General features: G+C 37.3%; 1 protein-coding gene across 1 annotated transcript in view; it reads left to right on the top strand.

Moving 5' to 3' along the window:
- The first annotated feature begins 586 nt into the window (after nucleotides 1-586).
- LOC128653416 (complement component receptor 1-like protein) overlaps nucleotides 587-21,198 on the top strand; it is a 217,719-nt gene continuing 197,107 nt past the window's right edge. The window contains exon 1 of the mRNA XM_053706684.1: nucleotides 587-659. Within this exon, the coding sequence (XP_053562659.1) occupies nucleotides 587-659 (73 nt within the window). The remainder of the gene's footprint in view (nucleotides 660-21,198) is intronic.

Below are 21,198 nucleotides of genomic sequence, written 5' to 3' on the forward strand. Positions count from 1 at the left end.
ATACTGTATGTGTATATATATATATTTATGTCTGTAAATACTTAATCCCTTTGCCTGCCTGAGATATCTTTGAGCCTTTATAACTTTTGTGTGCAATACATTTTTTTTAATAATTTTTATTAGATAGTGTTGTTATGAGTGGAACTGTACTTTGTAATTTATTTTTGATGGGTTTTGTGTCACTTTTTAGTTTCGCAAAACCATTAACCAGAGCTCTGAGGACACGGTAATCATTCTAGCGCAAATCGCGATTGCTATCAAGTGATTGTGTTTACTTTCAACCCAACAAGGGCAAACATCAGCGATAAACCCATTGTTAGTGCGCAAACCTTTGCACTCCACTCGTCATCTGCCCGTAATGGTTAGCGAACATTAGATTTAAAGTCACTTAACTGTATTAATATGCATTTTTATCTAGAAGTATCTTTTTTAATATTGTATTTAAATGAATGTTTTATACTTTAAAAATAGCAGGTATTTACAAGTAAGTGAAAAAAAAATTAGCAGGTTATGAGTAGGGAATAAATGCAGTCTGTACGATTCTTAGAAATAAGGGCAAATGTTATTTATGTGCTTTAGGTACAGGATGATACCAGCAACACATTCTAGATCCTGTAAAAGTGATGGAACATGGAGTAATGGCGAACCAGTATGTAATGGTAATGTATACAAGCACATTGTAGTTCACAGTTGTTTTCCCCCTTTAAAATAAGATATTTCAAAATGTATTACAATAGAGGTGCCTACTCAGCAGCCAGACGTCACTGATTAATAACACTGCTAGCTGTGCCAGTGTTATGTACACCATAGAAGGTAGCAATTTTATTTCTTTCTTTAGCAGAAATAAGACAACAGGACTGGGAATATTAGTTTAGGCAGCTAAGACACAGGTAACAGTGCAAGGAATGTAAGTTTCAGCTGCCCTAACTGCAGAGACTACTATGTTGTTAAGGTAACCCTGTGCAGGAATAATAATCAGTTGTTGCTTCAGTTTTCGTGTCACTACACTTTATTTCTGCTAATGTAAAACTTTTTCCTTCTAGTACTATAACAGCCAGTGCTGTCTGGTGTACACAATATACTGTTCACAACTAGTACTATTACAGCCAGTGATTTCTGGGTGTATACAATGGCCCCCATTTAAGAAGATTCGTCATTCTGAGCCTCCATATCAACATCCGCTGCTGGAAGTTTGCACACGCAGAGGATGCAGTCATCCCAGATGAACAAGTCCAGGATGTCTGATGTTTGCTACCTCTGAGGTTGTGGACTTGTTAAGAAGCAGCTGTTAACTTTCGGTTGAAGACTCACATGAACAAGCTGAAACGTCCCCGAAGCTACTTATGCAGCTTCATAAATGGGGGACATATACTGTACTTTTACAGCAAGTGATATCTGTTGTATACAAAATACTGTGCACAGCTAGTAATGTCTGGTGTGCACAATATAATGTGCACAACTAGTGCTTTTACAGCCAGTAATGTCTGGTGTACACAATATACTGTGCAAAGCTAGTGGTATTACAGCCAGTAATGTCTGGTGTACACAATATACTGTGCACAACTAGTGCTTTTACAGCCAGTAATGTCTGATGTACACAATATACTGTGCACAACTAGTGCTTTTACAGCCAGTAATGTCTGGTGTACACAATATACTGTGCACAGCTAGTGCTTTTACAGCCAGTAATGTCTTGTGTACACAATATACTGTGCACAACTAGTGCTTTTACAGCCAGTAATGTCTGGTGTACACAATATACTGTCAGTATATTTATGAAAATCTTAGCAGTGCTATCCAAATAATATATATAAGTTTATGGCAGGGTTATAAACACAATACAAAGAAATAGAAACCCTTATCAACCATGCACCTACTAGACCATACAATTAATATAAATATCTGAATTCTTTTATTTAGTTAATATCCATAAACATATTGAACTATATTTGCAATAAAAGGAAACTAAATAAAAGTTTATATGCGTTAGAACCAACTCTTAAGATATGCTATTCTTCTTACAAAACCCAGAACAATATACCTTCGCAATTCAGCCTTATTTATTTAACACAATGGGACTAAAAACCTTTAACATCCAAGCAATACAATTCTAAACAGTGTTTATAAAACAATAGGATAAAATATATATTCTGCTATTTAGCTGCAATTTATCCTAATACAAAATTAACCGACAATATCAGAACTTGTATAGATGAGTTACTTAGCCAATTCAGACACAGATTTGAACAAAACCTAGGCTTATAACTACCAATTTAAAATACAATATACTTCACCAATTTTGAACCAATTCGTAGCGGTCTTTAGGTCATCTCATTTGAAAGAAGGTTTTTGCACAAATCAAGGATAAGTTTTAAGCTCCTTGCTGAAGTGAACTTTTTTTTTTTTCAGGTATATCGCAGCCAAAATCAGATCACTAATTTTCAACAAGTTACAGACAACTCTCTCTTGTGCATTCAACACTCCCATTATATAATCATTGATGACATCATGTGGGTGGCACTACGGGAGCTGACCTTCCCATTGGTTATCTGGGAAGTCTAAATCGGATTGGCCCTTGGAAATTTCATTTTTAACAGCCAGAAAGAACCTTCTGGCTGTAGTTCTCGCAACATAACACCAGGTGGCAGCATACAGTACAACATAGCAATACAATACAGCATTTCTGACATTTTTAAGCCAGTTAATTTTTTTTATATAAAATGGTTATTTATTTTTATCATAATTTACTGCGACAACTATTCATAATATTTGTTTTGGATAAGTTATATCTTAATGAATTTTCTGATCATTTTGATATGAAACATCACATATCTAACATTATATTAAAATAACTTATATTTCATAGTTATATCACATCAAATATATATCTCATAGTCATATCACATCAAAGTAACTTCCATATTTTCATCTCACTATATTTTAAAAGATGTATGTGAAACTTTATAAACATTTATTTGTATGTTTATATGATATGACTTAATTCATTTCATGCGGCATTCCGTCTCTTTCTAAGATTGATGCTCATGACCAATGGTTGTCTGCAATAAAAATAGAAATAATTATTAGAGATGATCCAATCATTAGTATGTGTATGGTCCACAAGTATTTATTTATATTCTTAAAAACACAGAGGCTAAGTAAGATCTTTTGTGTTTTCAAAACATATATATCATTTCTATGTATATCTGAATTTATCTGTCTGAAAAATATAAGCAAAAACAGAGGTTATTACACATTTTTGACTGACTAAAACAGTTACCTCCCAAGCTTAGCAAATACCCATGTAATAATAATATAGAATTTAGACAATTTCCCAAATTTCTATATTTAATACATTCTGGGGCATGTATTTAAACAGAGAGAGAAAAAAAAATGTTTATTTGCTGTCTGCTTACGTGAACTTCCAGAGTCACACCTTAGTATTTGTCTGTGTTTTCCAAGGCCTTTATTGCTCCACATGGGGTCAATCCATGAGGAGTTGTAAGAGTCTTTAAAACAGCATATTTCCTGTTTAGCCAGCAGTGCAGATGTGTATTTGATTTTATTTGTGTCACCTTCCCCCAAGAGGGGTTTTTTCAGTAAGTCTTCAAATAGAGATTCAGTGAGATAGAACTGTTGTATCACACGTGTCAAATTCCAAAGGGGTCCTTGAACACATTCTTTTCTCACCTCACCAAATGTTCTGAGGTTATAAAATCTGCATATATAGTCAAATGAATAGGGTCACTGAGCTATTTCCTTTAGAAAAGAAATGTTTGTGTTTCAAAAAGGCTCTACTGATCGTCAATCCTGATAGACGTGTATTAGAAGCTGTGTTCAACAAACTCATGTTTAATTAATCCTGAGTTCTCATCTAACATATACAGTGTATAAAATATACATATATATATATATATATATATATATATATGTACACATATGTAATATTCATCATAATATTCATATACTCTGACATAAATCCCCCTTCCAACTTCAAATAGATGTAGGACACATGTATTTGAATTGGCTTAAAGTCAGTGGTATTTGATGAGGATCAACCGTATACCTCATAGACAGTCTCTTATGAAGAAAGTTTGTTATTTTGAGCTTTCATGTTTATCAGTTAGGCATCTTTAAATTACAGTATGTCTTTAATGCATTTGGGGATATGACACTTCATTCTCCCTCTATGACTTGTAGTTGGGACCTGGGATGACATGCCCGCAGTTGATTTATATGTACCCATTTATCTATGAAACCTTCATTTTTGGGGATCCGTATTTTATAGGCCACTGGAGATATTTTGTCAGTAATGACAAAAGGACCTTTCCATGAGGGAAGAAATTTCTTCTCCCTAACCTGATCTCTTCCAAAGTTATAAAGATAAACTTTATCATTTATTTCATATTCCTTTTTGGATGTTTTGAGATCATAATAGGTTTTAGTGGCAGTTGCGGCTCTTTCTAAATTCCTTTGAGCAAATGCAAAGGCATGTTGCAGGTGTCTCCTTAGGTTTTCCACATATTGATGTGTATTGGCAGCGTTTATCAAATTTTGGTCTGATGTACGGTACAGCAGATGCTGAGGTAGAACCATTCTTCTACCAGTCATCAGCTCAAAAGGTGACATCTTGGTAGCACTACTTGGAGTTGCTCTTAATGCCATTAAGACTAGAGGTAGTTTTATATCCCAGTCTTTACCTGTTTCACTCACAAACTTTTTGAGGATTTTAACAATGGATTGGTTGTAACGCTCTACACCACCACTTGAGGCAGCTCTATAAGCAATATGGAGCTTTCTTTTAACCCCTAGTATTTTCCACATTTTTGTCATCACTTCGCTAGTGAAGTGGGTCCCCCGATCTGATTCGATTCTTTGGGGCAAACCAAATCTGGAAAATACATGGTTGATGAGCAATGCTGCACATGTTTCAGCACTATTGTTAGGTGCACTAATGCACCCTACCCATTTAGTGAACAGGCATGTCACTGTTAACATGTACTTGTTACCTCTTGATGACCTTGTTACCGGACCAATAAAATCAATTTGTATATCTGACCATGGCATTACCATCCCCCTTTTCTGCAATGGCGCTCTATGCGTTGGTGCAGTGGGTTGGAACTGTGGACAGATTAAACACCCTTGACAGTAGGTTTGAACATCTTTCAACATGTGTGGCCAAAAAGCGTAGTCACGCAATATTTCGTACGTGAGTTTGGCACCGCGATGACCAGATGTGGGAGCATCATGGGCATGTTGAAGCATTAGACCTCTGAACTTGGTGGGTACTACCCACTGTTGGATGCCAGTTTTGGAGGTTCTAATTAACAAACCATCCTGTAATTTGAATTGTGATTTAGATTTTATTAAGATTCTCAGATCTTCTTTGCCAATACAATCATCTTTTGAGATGGGGTTGCTTTCAGGATCTTCTATGTGTTTATAGAAGATGTCTACAATGGGGTCTTCTTTTTGACTAGTGATCAGGTCCTCACTAGGAGAATCCTGACTCCATTGTACCAAGTTAGGCTCACTCTGTTGTTTTGCCTGGTTTCTGGTAATGGCTTCTACCTGAATTGCACCCATTAAGTGTTCAATATTAAGGAGTTCTCCAGTTATGGCTCCTTGTTTGGCTAATGAGTCCGCAAGGTCATTGCCTTCCTTATCAGGACCTAAAACTCTGGAATGACCCTTGGTCTTTTTCCAGTGTATGGTTAAATCATTGGATACTACCAGATTATCAATCTCGCAGAACAATTTGCCATGCTTGACTGGTTTGTTATTGCTTTTCTGCATGCCATTTCTTTTCCAAGTTGGCAGGTATTCAACAAAACTGTCACGCACATAATTTGAGTCAGTTATGATCACAAATTCATGAATACCATGTTCAATAGCCATTTCAATGGTTTTGAAAACAGCAGTTAGTTCTGCAACTTGACTGGATCTTGGTCCAATGTTGAAACCTACAGATATATTTGAGAATCCGTTTGCCCCAGTTATACCAATGCCAGCGACTAATCTGCGCTCATTATCAATAGTGGCATGGTAAGAACAACCATCAACATATACCCAAGGTAATGTTTGACAATGGTCCTCATTGTACATTTTATATGGGGAAAGCAATTGTTCTTCCAGAAAATCATCTTCTGATAATTTTTCCCCAGGATCTCTAGCAGTACAGTCGTGGAGCTCAGCAAGCCCTTGTGCGACTGGATTCTTTTTATTCTGCTTGTAGCGAATTTCTAAGGGCCAGCCTTGTAAGGAAAGAGTCCACGCTGTTATGCGGCTGTTAGACAAATTCCCATCTCTTATTCTCTCACTTTGCAAATATAGCAAAGGCTGGTGGGCCGTTTCTACAATAATTTTCTCGCCCTGTATATAGCTGCGGAAATTTTGTAGAGCCCATACAGTAGATAAGAGGGCTTTTTCGCAATCGTTAAACTTTATTTCTACTGGGGATAGATTTTTGCTCGCATAAGCAATGGCTTTGTTCAAATTATCATGCTTTTGGTATAACACAGCACTCATGCTTATATCTGTGTAACCTGTCTCTAAGAAGAAAGGTTTGCCACCTTCAGGGTATGCTAAGCAAGGTGCTTGAGTGAGTTTTCTCTTCAGCTCTCTGATGGCTGTCTCTTGAGACTCACTCCAGTGCCATTTCACATCTTTCTTCAGAAGAAGTAGTAGTGGTTTAGTTAATTCCGCATAATTATCAATGAATTTGCGAGAATAATTTGTCATACCCAGGAATGATCTCAATTCCTTTAAGTTAGTTGGGTTTTTAGAATTCACTATCGATTCTACCTTTTTCTTCTGGGGATTTAATCCGTCAGAAGTAACTTCATGTCCCAAGAAGTTTACACGAGTGCGGCACCATTGAGCTTTTTGCAGGGATAATTTGACACCTGCCCTTTTAAGTTGGCTGAGGACGTGTTTAAGCTCTGCAATGTGTTTTTCAAAGTCTGTGCTTTTGATTAAAACATCATCCACATAAGATAAGGTCCCCCTTTCCAGTGCGTCAGGCATAGCCTTATGCATGAATACAGCAAATTCATGTCCAGAATTTATGTATCCAAATGGAAGTCTCTGGAATGCATACTGAATCTTTTGGAAGGAGAATGCTAGCTTATACTGGTCCTCTTCATGTACCTTTATGGTCCAATATCCCTGTGCACAATCAATGGCAGTGAATATTTTGGATCCCTGCATTTGTGCTAGACACTGGTCAATGTATGGTACAGGCCAGCCAGACATGTATACTCGTTTGTTTAGCTGTCTTAAGTCAGCACACAAACGCCATTGTCCATTGGGCTTAAGGACACCTAGAATAGGATTATTATAAGAGCTGTGCACCTGTCTGATAATACCTCTTTCTTCCAAATTCCTTATGATCTCTGCAAGAGAATCATATGAGGCTAAGGGAAGTCTGTATTGTTTGACAAATACAGGTGGCGCATTAGGATCTGTTTGTATTCTTGCAATGTGCAAGTCTGTAGTACCACAGTCATAAGAATCCTTAGCAAAAATATCCTTGTACTCCATCAGTAGTTCTCGCAGCTGTTGGCGTTCATCATCGCTGGAACAGCCATTAGCTAAGGATATTTGCTCTTCGACTATTTGCTGAAATCCTGGAAAGATTTCAGGCTGTCCTATTTCATAGGCTTCTTCCAGTCTAGAGGTGAGATCCCCTTGATTATAATTTACATTGCTCCCATGACTCTGGGTATTGGGGTAATCTTGCTGTTTGATTGGCTGATCAAACACTAGAGAGGCTTCTTCAATTTTACAGATGCCTTCCTCTGAGCTGAAGGGATAAATGGACTGAATATTAAATAGACCCTCTGGCATAGATGCAAAGGATTGTTCTATTAATTGTTCTTCAGTTAAGTATCCTTCAGGTATTAGCCCAATTACATTATTCTGGAATCCAAAAGTGTAATAACTTGATTCCAGTGCATATCCTATGGTAGTTCCCTTGGATAATGTTATATCCTGTGGGGTCATGTTATGCACAATAATATTTATTGGAACAGTTCCAATATTCACCATAGGAGTGTAGGTTACTGAGACACCCAGATTTTGTATTCTATGGGAGAGGCAAATCAGTGTTTCAGAAGTTTTTAATTTCTGACCTCTCTTTACCTGTAAGGGTAAAAGAAATTTATCAGCCCCAGCAGGAATTATAACATCGCTAGATACCTGCATATTCACAGCATATGGCAATTGCTGGTTTGATTTTAGGGCTGCATTTTCATCCTGAAATACTTCAGGGTCCCCCTTTAACCTGCTCCAAAGGCAAGAATTAATCAGATCTATTTGTATGGCATATCTATGTAAGATATCATTGCCAATGTATATTTGATTATGGGGAGTATTTAAAACTAAAAACAGGTGCTTCACTGACTTATTACCAATAGAGATAGATAATAAGCACTTAGCTGTGATGTTATAGCTTTCAGACCTGTCATCCAGGCCGTTGACACAGTGGTCTTGGGGAGAAAGACATTTAATCACTTTAGGTTCAGCTATTTGCGCTAATAAACCTTCGCTTATATAGCTAGCTTCCTGTTTTAAATTTATTTTAGCATACTTGGTTTTACCAAGGTCATGCACTTGTATAGGGATAAATAGATCCTCTTTAACTCTCTCAATCCCTGTGAGGTATTGAGCATGGTCTCCCCCTTTAGGGATTTTAGGATCCCCCTTGTGGAGTGATATGGTTAATATATCGCCATCTAGGGAGATATTCGCTATTTTTCCGGGCGAAATTTTAAAAGTATTACCATCAGAGCCACTAAAAGGAGTCTGATCATCTATTTGTAGAATAGTGATTTCAGGTGTAGAGTTATTCCTGAAATGAATCTCCACAGCATCTGGTTTCTCTTCCACCACGTGACAGCTGTGTCGGGTGCGAGATGTACTAGATTTTTCATAATTGATAGGCCGTTTAACTTGCGACCAAATTACATTATTTATGCAATCAATTATGGTGCTTAATCGTTTCAGGAGATCACTACCAATAATTAAACGATCAGTTGGCAGATCCACTATAATGACAGGGTGTCTTATGACCCTGTTCCCCAATTTAAATTTTAACCAGGCAGTACCGTAAACTTTTAGGGAGTCACCCCCAACACCTATTAGAGAACCGTCAAATTCTCTTATTTTGGGTTTGTGGGGTGTTAGCTCATTTAGCTGTGTGTAGTACCTGTGGGATAAGATAGTTGCCTGTGACCCAGTGTCAATTAATCCCCTGATAGGGTTGGAGACTGAATCTTGCAGCTCAACTAGTACATAATATCTTCCTGCAGTTTCTATCATTTCACACATAAAATTTGCATTCTTGTACATCTGTGGGCTTCGCCACTTTTTACCTGGATCCGCTGTGTCATTCGATGCAGAGGAAATTTCATACCTACCTGTTTCCCCTATGACAAGGTCAGCTGGGTTCTTGTGTACTGCATCTGTGGAAATAATGTTAAGAGAACACTGCAGAGGAAAAGTTTGGTTAATTTTTCCCGGCTGATGTCGCACATTGTCACAGCTAATTTGTCCGTTTCCGGTCTGTGGGGAGATAACATGATTAGTATCATTGATATTTATTACTACATTTTGTATATCTCTCCCCTCCCCTTCAGGTGATACTGCAGTATTTATGACTGTGCCTGTGGTCCACTGCTGACCACTGGCTGTACCCCTAAAAAAGTATTGTTCGGTTGCTGAGCCGTAGATTTTTGACTCATATTAGCGATTTGTTCGCTCAACCGATTTAATTGGGTAAACAGCATATCTACCTGATTGTACAAGTTACCTCTACCCCTGGGCCTATCTCTTGGTGCCCCATTGTACTGATTCCTGGACCATTGGGTTCCCTCAGAATCAGGGCCACTATTTCTATTCTGGCGTGGTTGCCCCTGGGGTTCAGCTTGTTCAGTATTAATATTTTGGGAAGCATTATATACCTGGGGTGTCTGGTTACCCTGAGAATATCTTCGCCGTCTATTGTATCTACCCTTGCGCGGATACCAATTATTTGGTGAGTATTCTCTTTGTGAGTAATTATTCACCTGATTATGTCCCCCACTTTGGTTATAGTCTCCCTGCGCCTCAACCTGTGTAGGGGGAGGGGCAGAATTAAACCTCTGTGGAGATGGCCTGTTTTGACTGGCCACCTCTGCATAAGTCCTCTTGTTAGACTTCAAATTGAGGGGGCTAGGTGACACCCTAGTTTCTGCCACAATTTTGGGTTTTGACTCCTTTTTAACCCCCTGCTCACTGGACTGCTGAATAGAGTATAACTTCGTACTCTCTTTGATCAGCCATTCCAATGAGCAGTTCTCATCAAAATCTCTAGCTAAGTTAATTTTGATGGGTGTAGGCAGTGCTTCAAAAAATAAATTTACAAATTCTGAGCCATCAAATCTGGGATTATCTTCAGCCATACTGTACGCATTTTTCAATACAGAAAGGAATTCGACTGGACTCTGATTCGCACGACACTTTAAACCATATACCGCTATTTTCGCGGCAGTTTTAGTGCGATATTGCCCGAATTCTTTTCTGCATTGTTGTTTTACCCCATTCCAGGAATGAATATTCATATCCTTTAGTGAAGCAAAGAATTTGTGATGCTTACTGTCAAATACCCAAGGCAGAAATTCAATTTTCAATTTCTCACTTGTAACATTCATTATAGCTAACGCATTTTCAAAAGCCTGTAAATGATCAATTACAGATGTTGTTCCCTTATTGGAGAATATAGGTACTGCGCGTTGTATGAAGGTGATTATTTTATGGGAATCATAGACTTTATCAGACTTATTTTGGGATTCTCTGTTAGAGTTTCCCTCCCCCGCATCAGCTGCGCTACAGCTGTCCTCTGGATTTACATCCTGAGGGGATTGTCTATTTGGGAAATCTACTTCTGACCCGTTAGGGGTCATTTGTCTATATTGTTCTATATATTTTCGTACCTCGTCCCTGACGCGTTCGCTAAAGGAGTTAGCATTATCTGTATTATTCTCATTGCTAATATAGGGGTTTTCATTATGGCGATATGACCTTTTTAAATCGCTTAATTCTCTCTGGCTTTGCGCAAGCTGTTTATTTAAATCTTGTATCTGCGCGATTAAGTCCATATTGTGCTTATCTAAGGTGGCTAGGTTTTGGGCAAATTCATCCATTTTATTTTTGGCTGTTTTTAAACCCTCTTCGCGTCTGCGCGAGGAACGAATACTATTTTCTAGCTCCTGTATTTGCAATCGTTTGTCTGTGACACAAAACGACATTTCGTCAATTATGCATATTAAAAGGGGCCAAGATTTTAGTATTAGTTTTTCTCGCTTTTTGGGATCTTTGCATTGATTAATCATTAATAATTCCTGGAAGAATTCATTCTCTTCATTCCACATATTATTATTAACGGTAATATTTTTAGCCCTAGTTTCAAGCATATCCACAAAATCATTTAATTCACCAGCAATATTTAACTTCCCTTTAATGTAACTTAAGATATCTTTCTTAAGGACCTGACCTTTAGTAATAGGTATGGTTATGGGACCAATTTCATTGCTATGTATAGAATTAAATGAGTCACTTCTGGCTACAGACATTATTATATTGGTTTAGTACTTAGTTAAACTAAAACGCTAATACAATTTTTGCCAATAAAAAGAGAGAAGGAAAATTTTTATATTTCAAAAAAATATTATTAATTTTGAAATATGAAAAATTAATATTCCAAAATATGAGAAATTAATATTTTTGATTAACTTTGAAAATATGAAAAATCAATATTTTTGATTAATTTTGAAATATGAAAAATTAATATTTTTATTAATTTTTCAAAATTAATCTTTAATAATATTTCAAGATATTAATGTCAATCTCGAAATATGAAATTAATATTTCAACTTTTCAAAAAAAATTATATCTTCAAAATATTAATATCGAAATATGAATTTATTTTTTTTTCTCCTTTATAATAATTTCTATTTACTTTCAAATATATTATATCAATTATGATGGAATATTAATAAATCTCAGAAAAAGTGCCTCCAATTATTATGTCAGTATATTTATGAAAATCTTAGCAGTGCTATCCAAATAATATATATAAGTTTATGGCAGGGTTATAAACACAATACAAAGAAATAGAAACCCTTATCAACCATGCACCTACTAGACCATACAATTAATATAAATATCTGAATTCTTTTATTTAGTTAATATCCATAAACATATTGAACTATATTTGCAATAAAAGGAAACTAAATAAAAGTTTATATGCGTTAGAACCAACTCTTAAGATATGCTATTCTTCTTACAAAACCCAGAACAATATACCTTCGCAATTCAGCCTTATTTATTTAACACAATGGGACTAAAAACCTTTAACATCCAAGCAATACAATTCTAAACAGTGTTTATAAAACAATAGGATAAAATATATATTCTGCTATTTAGCTGCAATTTATCCTAATACAAAATTAACCGACAATATCAGAACTTGTATAGATGAGTTACTTAGCCAATTCAGACACAGATTTGAACAAAACCTAGGCTTATAACTACCAATTTAAAATACAATATACTTCACCAATTTTGAACCAATTCGTAGCGGTCTTTAGGTCATCTCATTTGAAAGAAGGTTTTTGCACAAATCAAGGATAAGTTTTAAGCTCCTTGCTGAAGTGAACTTTTTTTTTTTTCAGGTATATCGCAGCCAAAATCAGATCACTAATTTTCAACAAGTTACAGACAACTCTCTCTTGTGCATTCAACACTCCCATTATATAATCATTGATGACATCATGTGGGTGGCACTACGGGAGCTGACCTTCCCATTGGTTATCTGGGAAGTCTAAATCGGATTGGCCCTTGGAAATTTCATTTTTAACAGCCAGAAAGAACCTTCTGGCTGTAGTTCTCGCAACATAACACCAGGTGGCAGCATACAGTACAACATAGCAATACAATACAGCATTTCTGACATTTTTAAGCCAGTTAATTTTTTTTATATAAAATGGTTATTTATTTTTATCATAATTTACTGCGACAACTATTCATAATATTTGTTTTGGATAAGTTATATCTTAATGAATTTTCTGATCATTTTGATATGAAACATCACATATCTAACATTATATTAAAATAACTTATATTTCATAGTTATATCACATCAAATATATATCTCATAGTCATATCACATCAAAGTAACTTCCATATTTTCATCTCACTATATTTTAAAAGATGTATGTGAAACTTTATAAACATTTATTTGTATGTTTATATGATATGACTTAATTCATTTCATGCGGCATTCCGTCTCTTTCTAAGATTGATGCTCATGACCAATGGTTGTCTGCAATAAAAATAGAAATAATTATTAGAGATGATCCAATCATTAGTATGTGTATGGTCCACAAGTATTTATTTATATTCTTAAAAACACAGAGGCTAAGTAAGATCTTTTGTGTTTTCAAAACATATATATCATTTCTATGTATATCTGAATTTATCTGTCTGAAAAATATAAGCAAAAACAGAGGTTATTACACATTTTTGACTGACTAAAACAGTTACCTCCCAAGCTTAGCAAATACCCATGTAATAATAATATAGAATTTAGACAATTTCCCAAATTTCTATATTTAATACATTCTGGGGCATGTATTTAAACAGAGAGAGAAAAAAAAATGTTTATTTGCTGTCTGCTTACGTGAACTTCCAGAGTCACACCTTAGTATTTGTCTGTGTTTTCCAAGGCCTTTATTGCTCCACATGGGGTCAATCCATGAGGAGTTGTAAGAGTCTTTAAAACAGCATATTTCCTGTTTAGCCAGCAGTGCAGATGTGTATTTGATTTTATTTGTGTCACCTTCCCCCAAGAGGGGTTTTTTCAGTAAGTCTTCAAATAGAGATTCAGTGAGATAGAACTGTTGTATCACACGTGTCAAATTCCAAAGGGGTCCTTGAACACATTCTTTTCTCACCTCACCAAATGTTCTGAGGTTATAAAATCTGCATATATAGTCAAATGAATAGGGTCACTGAGCTATTTCCTTTAGAAAAGAAATGTTTGTGTTTCAAAAAGGCTCTACTGATCGTCAATCCTGATAGACGTGTATTAGAAGCTGTGTTCAACAAACTCATGTTTAATTAATCCTGAGTTCTCATCTAACATATACAGTGTATAAAATATACATATATATATATATATATATATATATATATATATGTACACATATGTAATATTCATCATAATATTCATATACTCTGACAATACTGTGCACAGCTAGTGCTTTTACAGCCAGTAATGTCTGGTGTACACAATATACTGTGCACAGCTAGTGCTTTTACAGCCAGCAATGTCTGGTGTACACAATATACTGTGCACTGCTAGTGCTTTTACAGCCAGTAATGTCTGGTGTACACAATATACTGTGCACAGCTAGTGCTTTTACAGCCAACAATGTCTGGTGTACACAATATACTGTGCACAGCTAGTGCTTTTACAGCCAGTAATGTCTGGTGTACACAATATACTGTGCACAGCTAGTGCTTTTACAGCCAGTAATGTCTGGTGTACACAATATACTGTGCACAGCTAGTGCTTTTACAGTCAGTAATGTCTGGTGTACACAATATACTGTGCAAAGCTAGTGCTTTTACAGCCAGCAATGTCTGGTGTACACAATATACTGTGCACAGCTAGTGCTTTTACAGCCAGTAATGTCTGGTGTACACAATATACTGTGCACAGCTAGTGCTATTACAGCCAGTAATGTCTGGTGTACACATTATACTGTGCACAGCTAGTGCTTTTACAGTCAGTAATGTCTGGTGTACACAATATACTGTGCAAAGCTAGTGCTTTTACAGCCACCAATGTCTGGTGTACACATTATACTGTGCACAACTAGTGCTTTTACAGTCAGTAATGTCGGGTGTGCACAATAGACTGTGCACAGCTAGTGCTTTTACAGACAGTAATGTCTGGGGTACACAATATACTGTGCACAGATAGTGCTTTTACAGCTAGTAATGTCTGGTGTACACAATATACTGTGCACAGCTAGTGCTTTTACAGTCAGTAATGTCTGGTGTACACAATATACTGTACACAGCTAGTGCTTTTACAGTCAGTAATGTCTGGTGTACACAATATACTGTGCAAAGCTAGTGCTTTTACAGCCAGTAATGTCTGGTGTACACAATATACTGTGCACAGCTAGTGCTTTTACAGCCAGTAATGTCTGGTGTACACAATATACTGTGCACAGCTAGTTCTTTTACAGACAGTAATGTCTGGTGTACACAATATACTGTGCACAGCTATTGCTTTTACAGTCAGTAATGTCTGGTGTACACATTATACTGTGCACAGCTAGTGCTTTTACAGTCAGTAATGTCTGGTGTACACAATATACTGTGCAAAGCTAGTGCTTTTACAGCCACCAATGTCTGGTGTACACATTATACTGTGCACAACTAGTGCTTTTACAGTCAGTAATGTCGGGTGTGCACAATAGACTGTGCACAGCTAGTGCTTTTACAGACAGTAATGTCTGGGGTACACAATATACTGTGCACAGATAGTGCTTTTACAGCTAGTAATGTCTGGTGTACACAATATACTGTGCACAGCTAGTGCTTTTACAGTCAGTAATGTCTGGTGTACACAATATACTGTACACAGCTAGTGCTTTTACAGTCAGTAATGTCTGGTGTACACAATATACTGTGCAAAGCTAGTGCTTTTACAGCCAGTAATGTCTGGTGTACACAATATACTGTGCACAGCTAGTGCTTTTACAGCCAGTAATGTCTGGTGTACACAATATACTGTGCACAGCTAGTTCTTTTACAGACAGTAATGTCTGGTGTACACAATATACTGTGCACAGCTATTGCTTTTACAGTCAGTAATGTCTGGTGTACACAATATATTGTGCACAGCTAGTGCTTTTACAGTCAGTAATGTCTGGTGTACACAATATACTGTGCACTGCTAGTGCTTTTACAGCCAGTAATGTCTGGTGTACACAATATATTGTACACAGCTAGTGCTTTTACAGCCAGTAATGTCTGGTGTACACAATATACTGTGCACAGCTAGTGCTTTTACAGCCAGTAATGTCTGCTGTACACAATATACTGTGCACAGCTAGTGCTTTTACAGTCAGTAATGTCTGGTGTGCACAATATACTGTGCACAGCTAGTGCTTTTACAGCCAGTAATGTCTGGTGTACACAATATACTGTGCACGGCTAGTGCTTTTACAGCCAGTAATGTCTGGTGTACACAATATACTGCGCAAAGCTAGTGCTTTTACAGCTAGTAATGTCTGGTGTACACAATATACTGTGCACAGCTAGTGGTTTTACAGCCAGTAATCTCTGGTGTGCACAATATACTGCGCAGAGCTAGTGCTTTTACAGCCAGTAATGTCTGGTGTACACAATATACTGTGCACAGCTAGTGCTTTTACAGCCAGTAATGTCTGGTGTACACAATATACTGTGCACAGCTAGTGCTTTTACAGTCAGTAATGTCTTGTGTACACAATATACTGTAAACAACTGGTGCTATTACAGCCAGTAATGTCTGGTGTACACAATATACTGTGCACAGCTAGTGCTTTTACAGCCAGTAATGTCTGGTGTACACAATATATTGTGCACAGCTAGTGCTTTTACAGCCAGTAATGTCTGGTGTACACAATATACTGTGCACAGCTAGTGCTATTACAGCCAGTAATGTCTGGTGTACACAATATACTGTGCACAGCTAGTGCTATTACAGCCAGTAATGTCTGGTGTACACAATATACTGTGCACAGCTAGTGCTTTTACAGCCAGTAATGTCTGGTGTACACAATATACTGTGCACAGCTAGTGCTTTTACAGTCAGTAATGTCTTGTGTACACAATATACTGTAAACAACTGGTGCTATTACAGCCAGTAATGTCTTGTGTACACAATATACTGTAAACAACTAGTGCTATTACAGCCAGTAATGTCTGGTGTACACAATATACTGTGCGCAGCTTGTGCTTTTACAGCCAATAATGTCTGGTGTACACAATATACTGTGCACAACTAGTTCTTTTACAGCCAGTAATGTCTGGTGTACACAATATACTGTGCACAGCTAGTGCTTTTACAGCCAGTAATGTCTGGTGTACACAATATACTGTGCACAGCTAGTGCTTTTACAGTCAGTAATGTCTTGTGTACACAATATACTGTAAACAACTGGTGCTATTACAGCCAGTAATGTCTTGTGTACACAATATACTGTAAACAACTAGTGCTATTACAGCCAGTAATGTCTGGTGTACACAATATACTGTGCGCAGCTTGTGCTTTTACAGCCAATAATGTCTGGTGTACACAATATACTGTGCACAACTAGTTCTTTTACAGCCAGTAATGTCTGGTGTACACAATATACTGTGCAAAGCTAGTGCTTTTCAGCCAGTAATGTCTGGAGTACACAATATACTGTGCACAGATAGTGCTATTACAGCCAGTAATGTCTGGTGTACACAATATACTGTGCACAGATAGTGCTATTACAGCCCGTAATGTCTGGTGTACACAATATACTGTGCACAAATAGTGCTATTACAGCCAGTAATGTCTGGTGTACACAATATACGGTGCACAGATAGTGCTATTACAGCCCGTAATGTCTGGTGTACACAATATATTGTGCAAAGCTAGTACTATTACAGCCAGTATTGTCTGGTTTACACAATATATTGTGCACAGCTTGTGCTTTTACAGCCAGTAATGTCTGGTGTACACAATATACTGTGCACAGCTAATGCTATTACAGCCAGTAATGTCTGGTTTACACAATATACTGTGCACAGCTAGTGCTTTTACAGCCAGTAATGTCTGGTATACACAATATATTGTGCACAGCTAGTGCTTTTACAGTCAGTAATGTCTGGTGTACACAATATACTGTGCACAGCTAGTGCTTTTACAGTCAGTAATGCCTTGTGTACACAATATACTGTAAACAACTGGTGCTATTACAGCCAGTAATGTTTGGTGTACACAATATACTGTGCACAGCTAGTGCTTTTACAGCCAGTAATGTCTGGTGTACACAATATATTGTGCACAGCTAGTGCTTTTACAGTCAGTAATGTCTGGTGTACACAATATACTGTTCAAAGCTAGTGCTTTTACAGCCAGTAATATCTGGTGTACACAATATACTGTGCACAGCTAGTGCTTTTACAGCCAGTAATGTCTGGTGTACACAATATACTGTGCACAGCTAGTGCTTTTACAGCCAGTAATGTCTGGTGTACACATTATACTGTGCACAGCTAGTGCTTTTACAGCCAGTAATGTCTGGTGTACACAATATACTGTGCAAAGCTAGTGCTTTTACAGCCAGTAATGTCTGCTGTACACAATATACTGTGCACAGCTAGTGCTATTACAGCCAGTAATGTCTGGTGTACACAATATACTGTGCACAGCTAGTGCTATTACAGCCAGTATTGTCTGGTTTACACAATATATTGTGCAAAGCTAGTGCTTTTACAGCCAGTAATGTCTGGTGAACACAATATACTGTGCACAGCTAGTGCTTTTACAGCCAGTAATGTCTGGTGTACACAATATACTGTGCAAAGCTAGTGCTTTTACAGCCAGTAATATCGGGTGTACACAATATACTGTGCACAGCTAGTGCTTTTACAGCCAGTAATATCTGGTGTACACAATATACTGTGCACAGCTAGTGCTTTTACAGCCAGTAATGTCTGGTGTACACAATATACTGTGCACTGCTAGTGCTTTTACAGCCAGTAATGTCTGGTGTACACAATATATTGTGCACAGCTAGTGCTTTTACAGTCAGTAATGTCTGGTGTACACAATATACTGTGCACAGCCAGTGCTATTACAGCCAGTAATATCTGGTGTACACAATATACTGTGCACAGCTAGTGCTTTTACAGTCAGTAATGTCTTGTGTACACAATATACTGTAAACAACTAGTGCCATTACAGCCAGTAATGTCTGGTGTACACAATATACTGTGCACAGCTAGTGCTATTACAGCCAGTATTCTGGTGTACACAATATATTGTGCACAGCTTGTGCTTTTACAGACAGTAATGTCTGGTGTACACAAGATACTGTGCACAGCTAGTGCTTTTACAGCCAGTAATGTCTGGTGTACACAATATACTGTGCAGAGCTAGTGCTTTTACAGTCAGTAATGTCTTGTGTACACAATATACTGTAAACAACTAGTGCTATTACAGCCAGTAATGTCTGGTGTACACAATATACTGTGCACAGCTAGTGCTATTACAGCCAGTAATGTCTGGTTTGCACAATATATTGTAAACAACTAGTGCTATTACGGTCATTGTTGTCTGGCAGCTGAGTACTACAACTGGCCAGGGAGCGTATGAAAATAGTGAGCCATGTGGGGGAGGAACAATCTATTAAATCAATGTTTAAAACAATCACCTAGATTTAGATTTTTGCGTTAGCCGTCAAAGCAGTGTTAAGGGGTCCTAACGCTGCTTTTGGCCGCACGCTGGTATTTAGAGTCAGCCAGGAAAGGGTCTAAAGGTCACTTCCCTACCGCGATTCCAGGCTACCGCAGATCCCCTTACGCCAATTGCGTATCCTATCTTTTCAATGGTATCTGCCTAACTCCGGTATTTGGAGTCTTGGGAGAAGTGAGCGGTAGACCCTCTACCGACAAGACTCCTACCGCCAAAAAAAGTCAGTAGTTAAGAGTTTTATGGGCTAACGCCGGAATATAAAGCTCTTAACTACTGTACACTAACACCCATAAACTACCTATGTACCCCTAAACCGAGGCCCCCCCACATCGCTGCCACTATAATAAAACATTTTAACCCCTAATCTGCCGACCGGACACCGCCGCCACCTACATTATACCTATAAACCCCTAATCTGCTGCCCCTAACATCGCCGACCCCTATATTATATTTATTAACCCCTAATCTGCCCCCCCCCCCATGTCGCCGCCACATAACTACACTTATTAACCCCTAATCTGCCGACCAGACCTCGCCGCCACTATAATAAATGTATTAACCCCTAAACTACCGCACTCCCGCCTCGAAAAAACTATAATAAATAGTATTAACCCCTAATCTGCCCTCCCTAACATCGCCGCCACCTACCTACAATTATTAACCCCTAATCTCCCGCCCGCACCATCGCCGCTACTATAATCAATTTATTAACCCCTAACCCTAACACCCCCCTAACATAAAAATAATTTAAATTAAACGAAATAATATTCCTAAAATTAAATAAAATAATCTTATTTAAAACGAAATTCTTACCTATAAAATAAACCCTAATATAGCTACAATATAAATAATAATTACATTGTAGCTATTTTAGGATTATATTTATTTTACAGGCAACTTTGTATTTATTTTAACTAGGTACAATAGCTATTAAATAGTTAATAACTATTTAATAGCTACCTAGTTAAAATAAATACAAAATTACCTGTAAAATAAATCCTAACCTAAGTTACAAATACACCTAACACTACACTATCATTAAATTAATTAAATAAATTTCATACAATTAGCTAAAATAAAATACAATAAAATAAACTATACTATAATACAAAAAAAATAAACACTATATTACAAAAAATAAAAAGAATTACAAGCAGATTAAACTAATTACACCTAATCTAAGCCCCCTAATAAAATAAAAAAGCCCCCCAAAATAAAAAATTCCCTACCCTATTCTAAAATACAAAAGTAATCAGCTCTTTTACCAGCCCTTAAAAGGGCTTTTTGTGGGGCATTGCCCCAAAGTAATCAGCTCTTTTACCTGAAAAGAAAAATACAACCCCCCCCAACATTACAACCCACCACCCACACACCCCTACTCTAACCCACCCAAACCCCCCTTAAATAAACCTATCGCTAACCCCCTAAAGATCATCCTACCTTGAGTCTTCTTCACCCAGCCGAGCCAAATTCTTCATCCAAGGTGCGCAGAGGAGGTCCTTGATCCGGTAGAAGTCTTCATCTAAGCGTCAAAGAAGAGGTCCTCCATCCGTTAGAAGTCTTCATCCAGGCGGCGTCTTCAATCTTCATCCATCCGGAGCGGAGCCATCTTCAACTGAGCCGAAGCGGAGCCATCCTCTTCAACC

This window comes from Bombina bombina, chromosome 3 (genome assembly GCF_027579735.1).
Source record: "Bombina bombina isolate aBomBom1 chromosome 3, aBomBom1.pri, whole genome shotgun sequence".
Classification (NCBI taxonomy): Eukaryota; Metazoa; Chordata; class Amphibia; order Anura; family Bombinatoridae; genus Bombina; species Bombina bombina.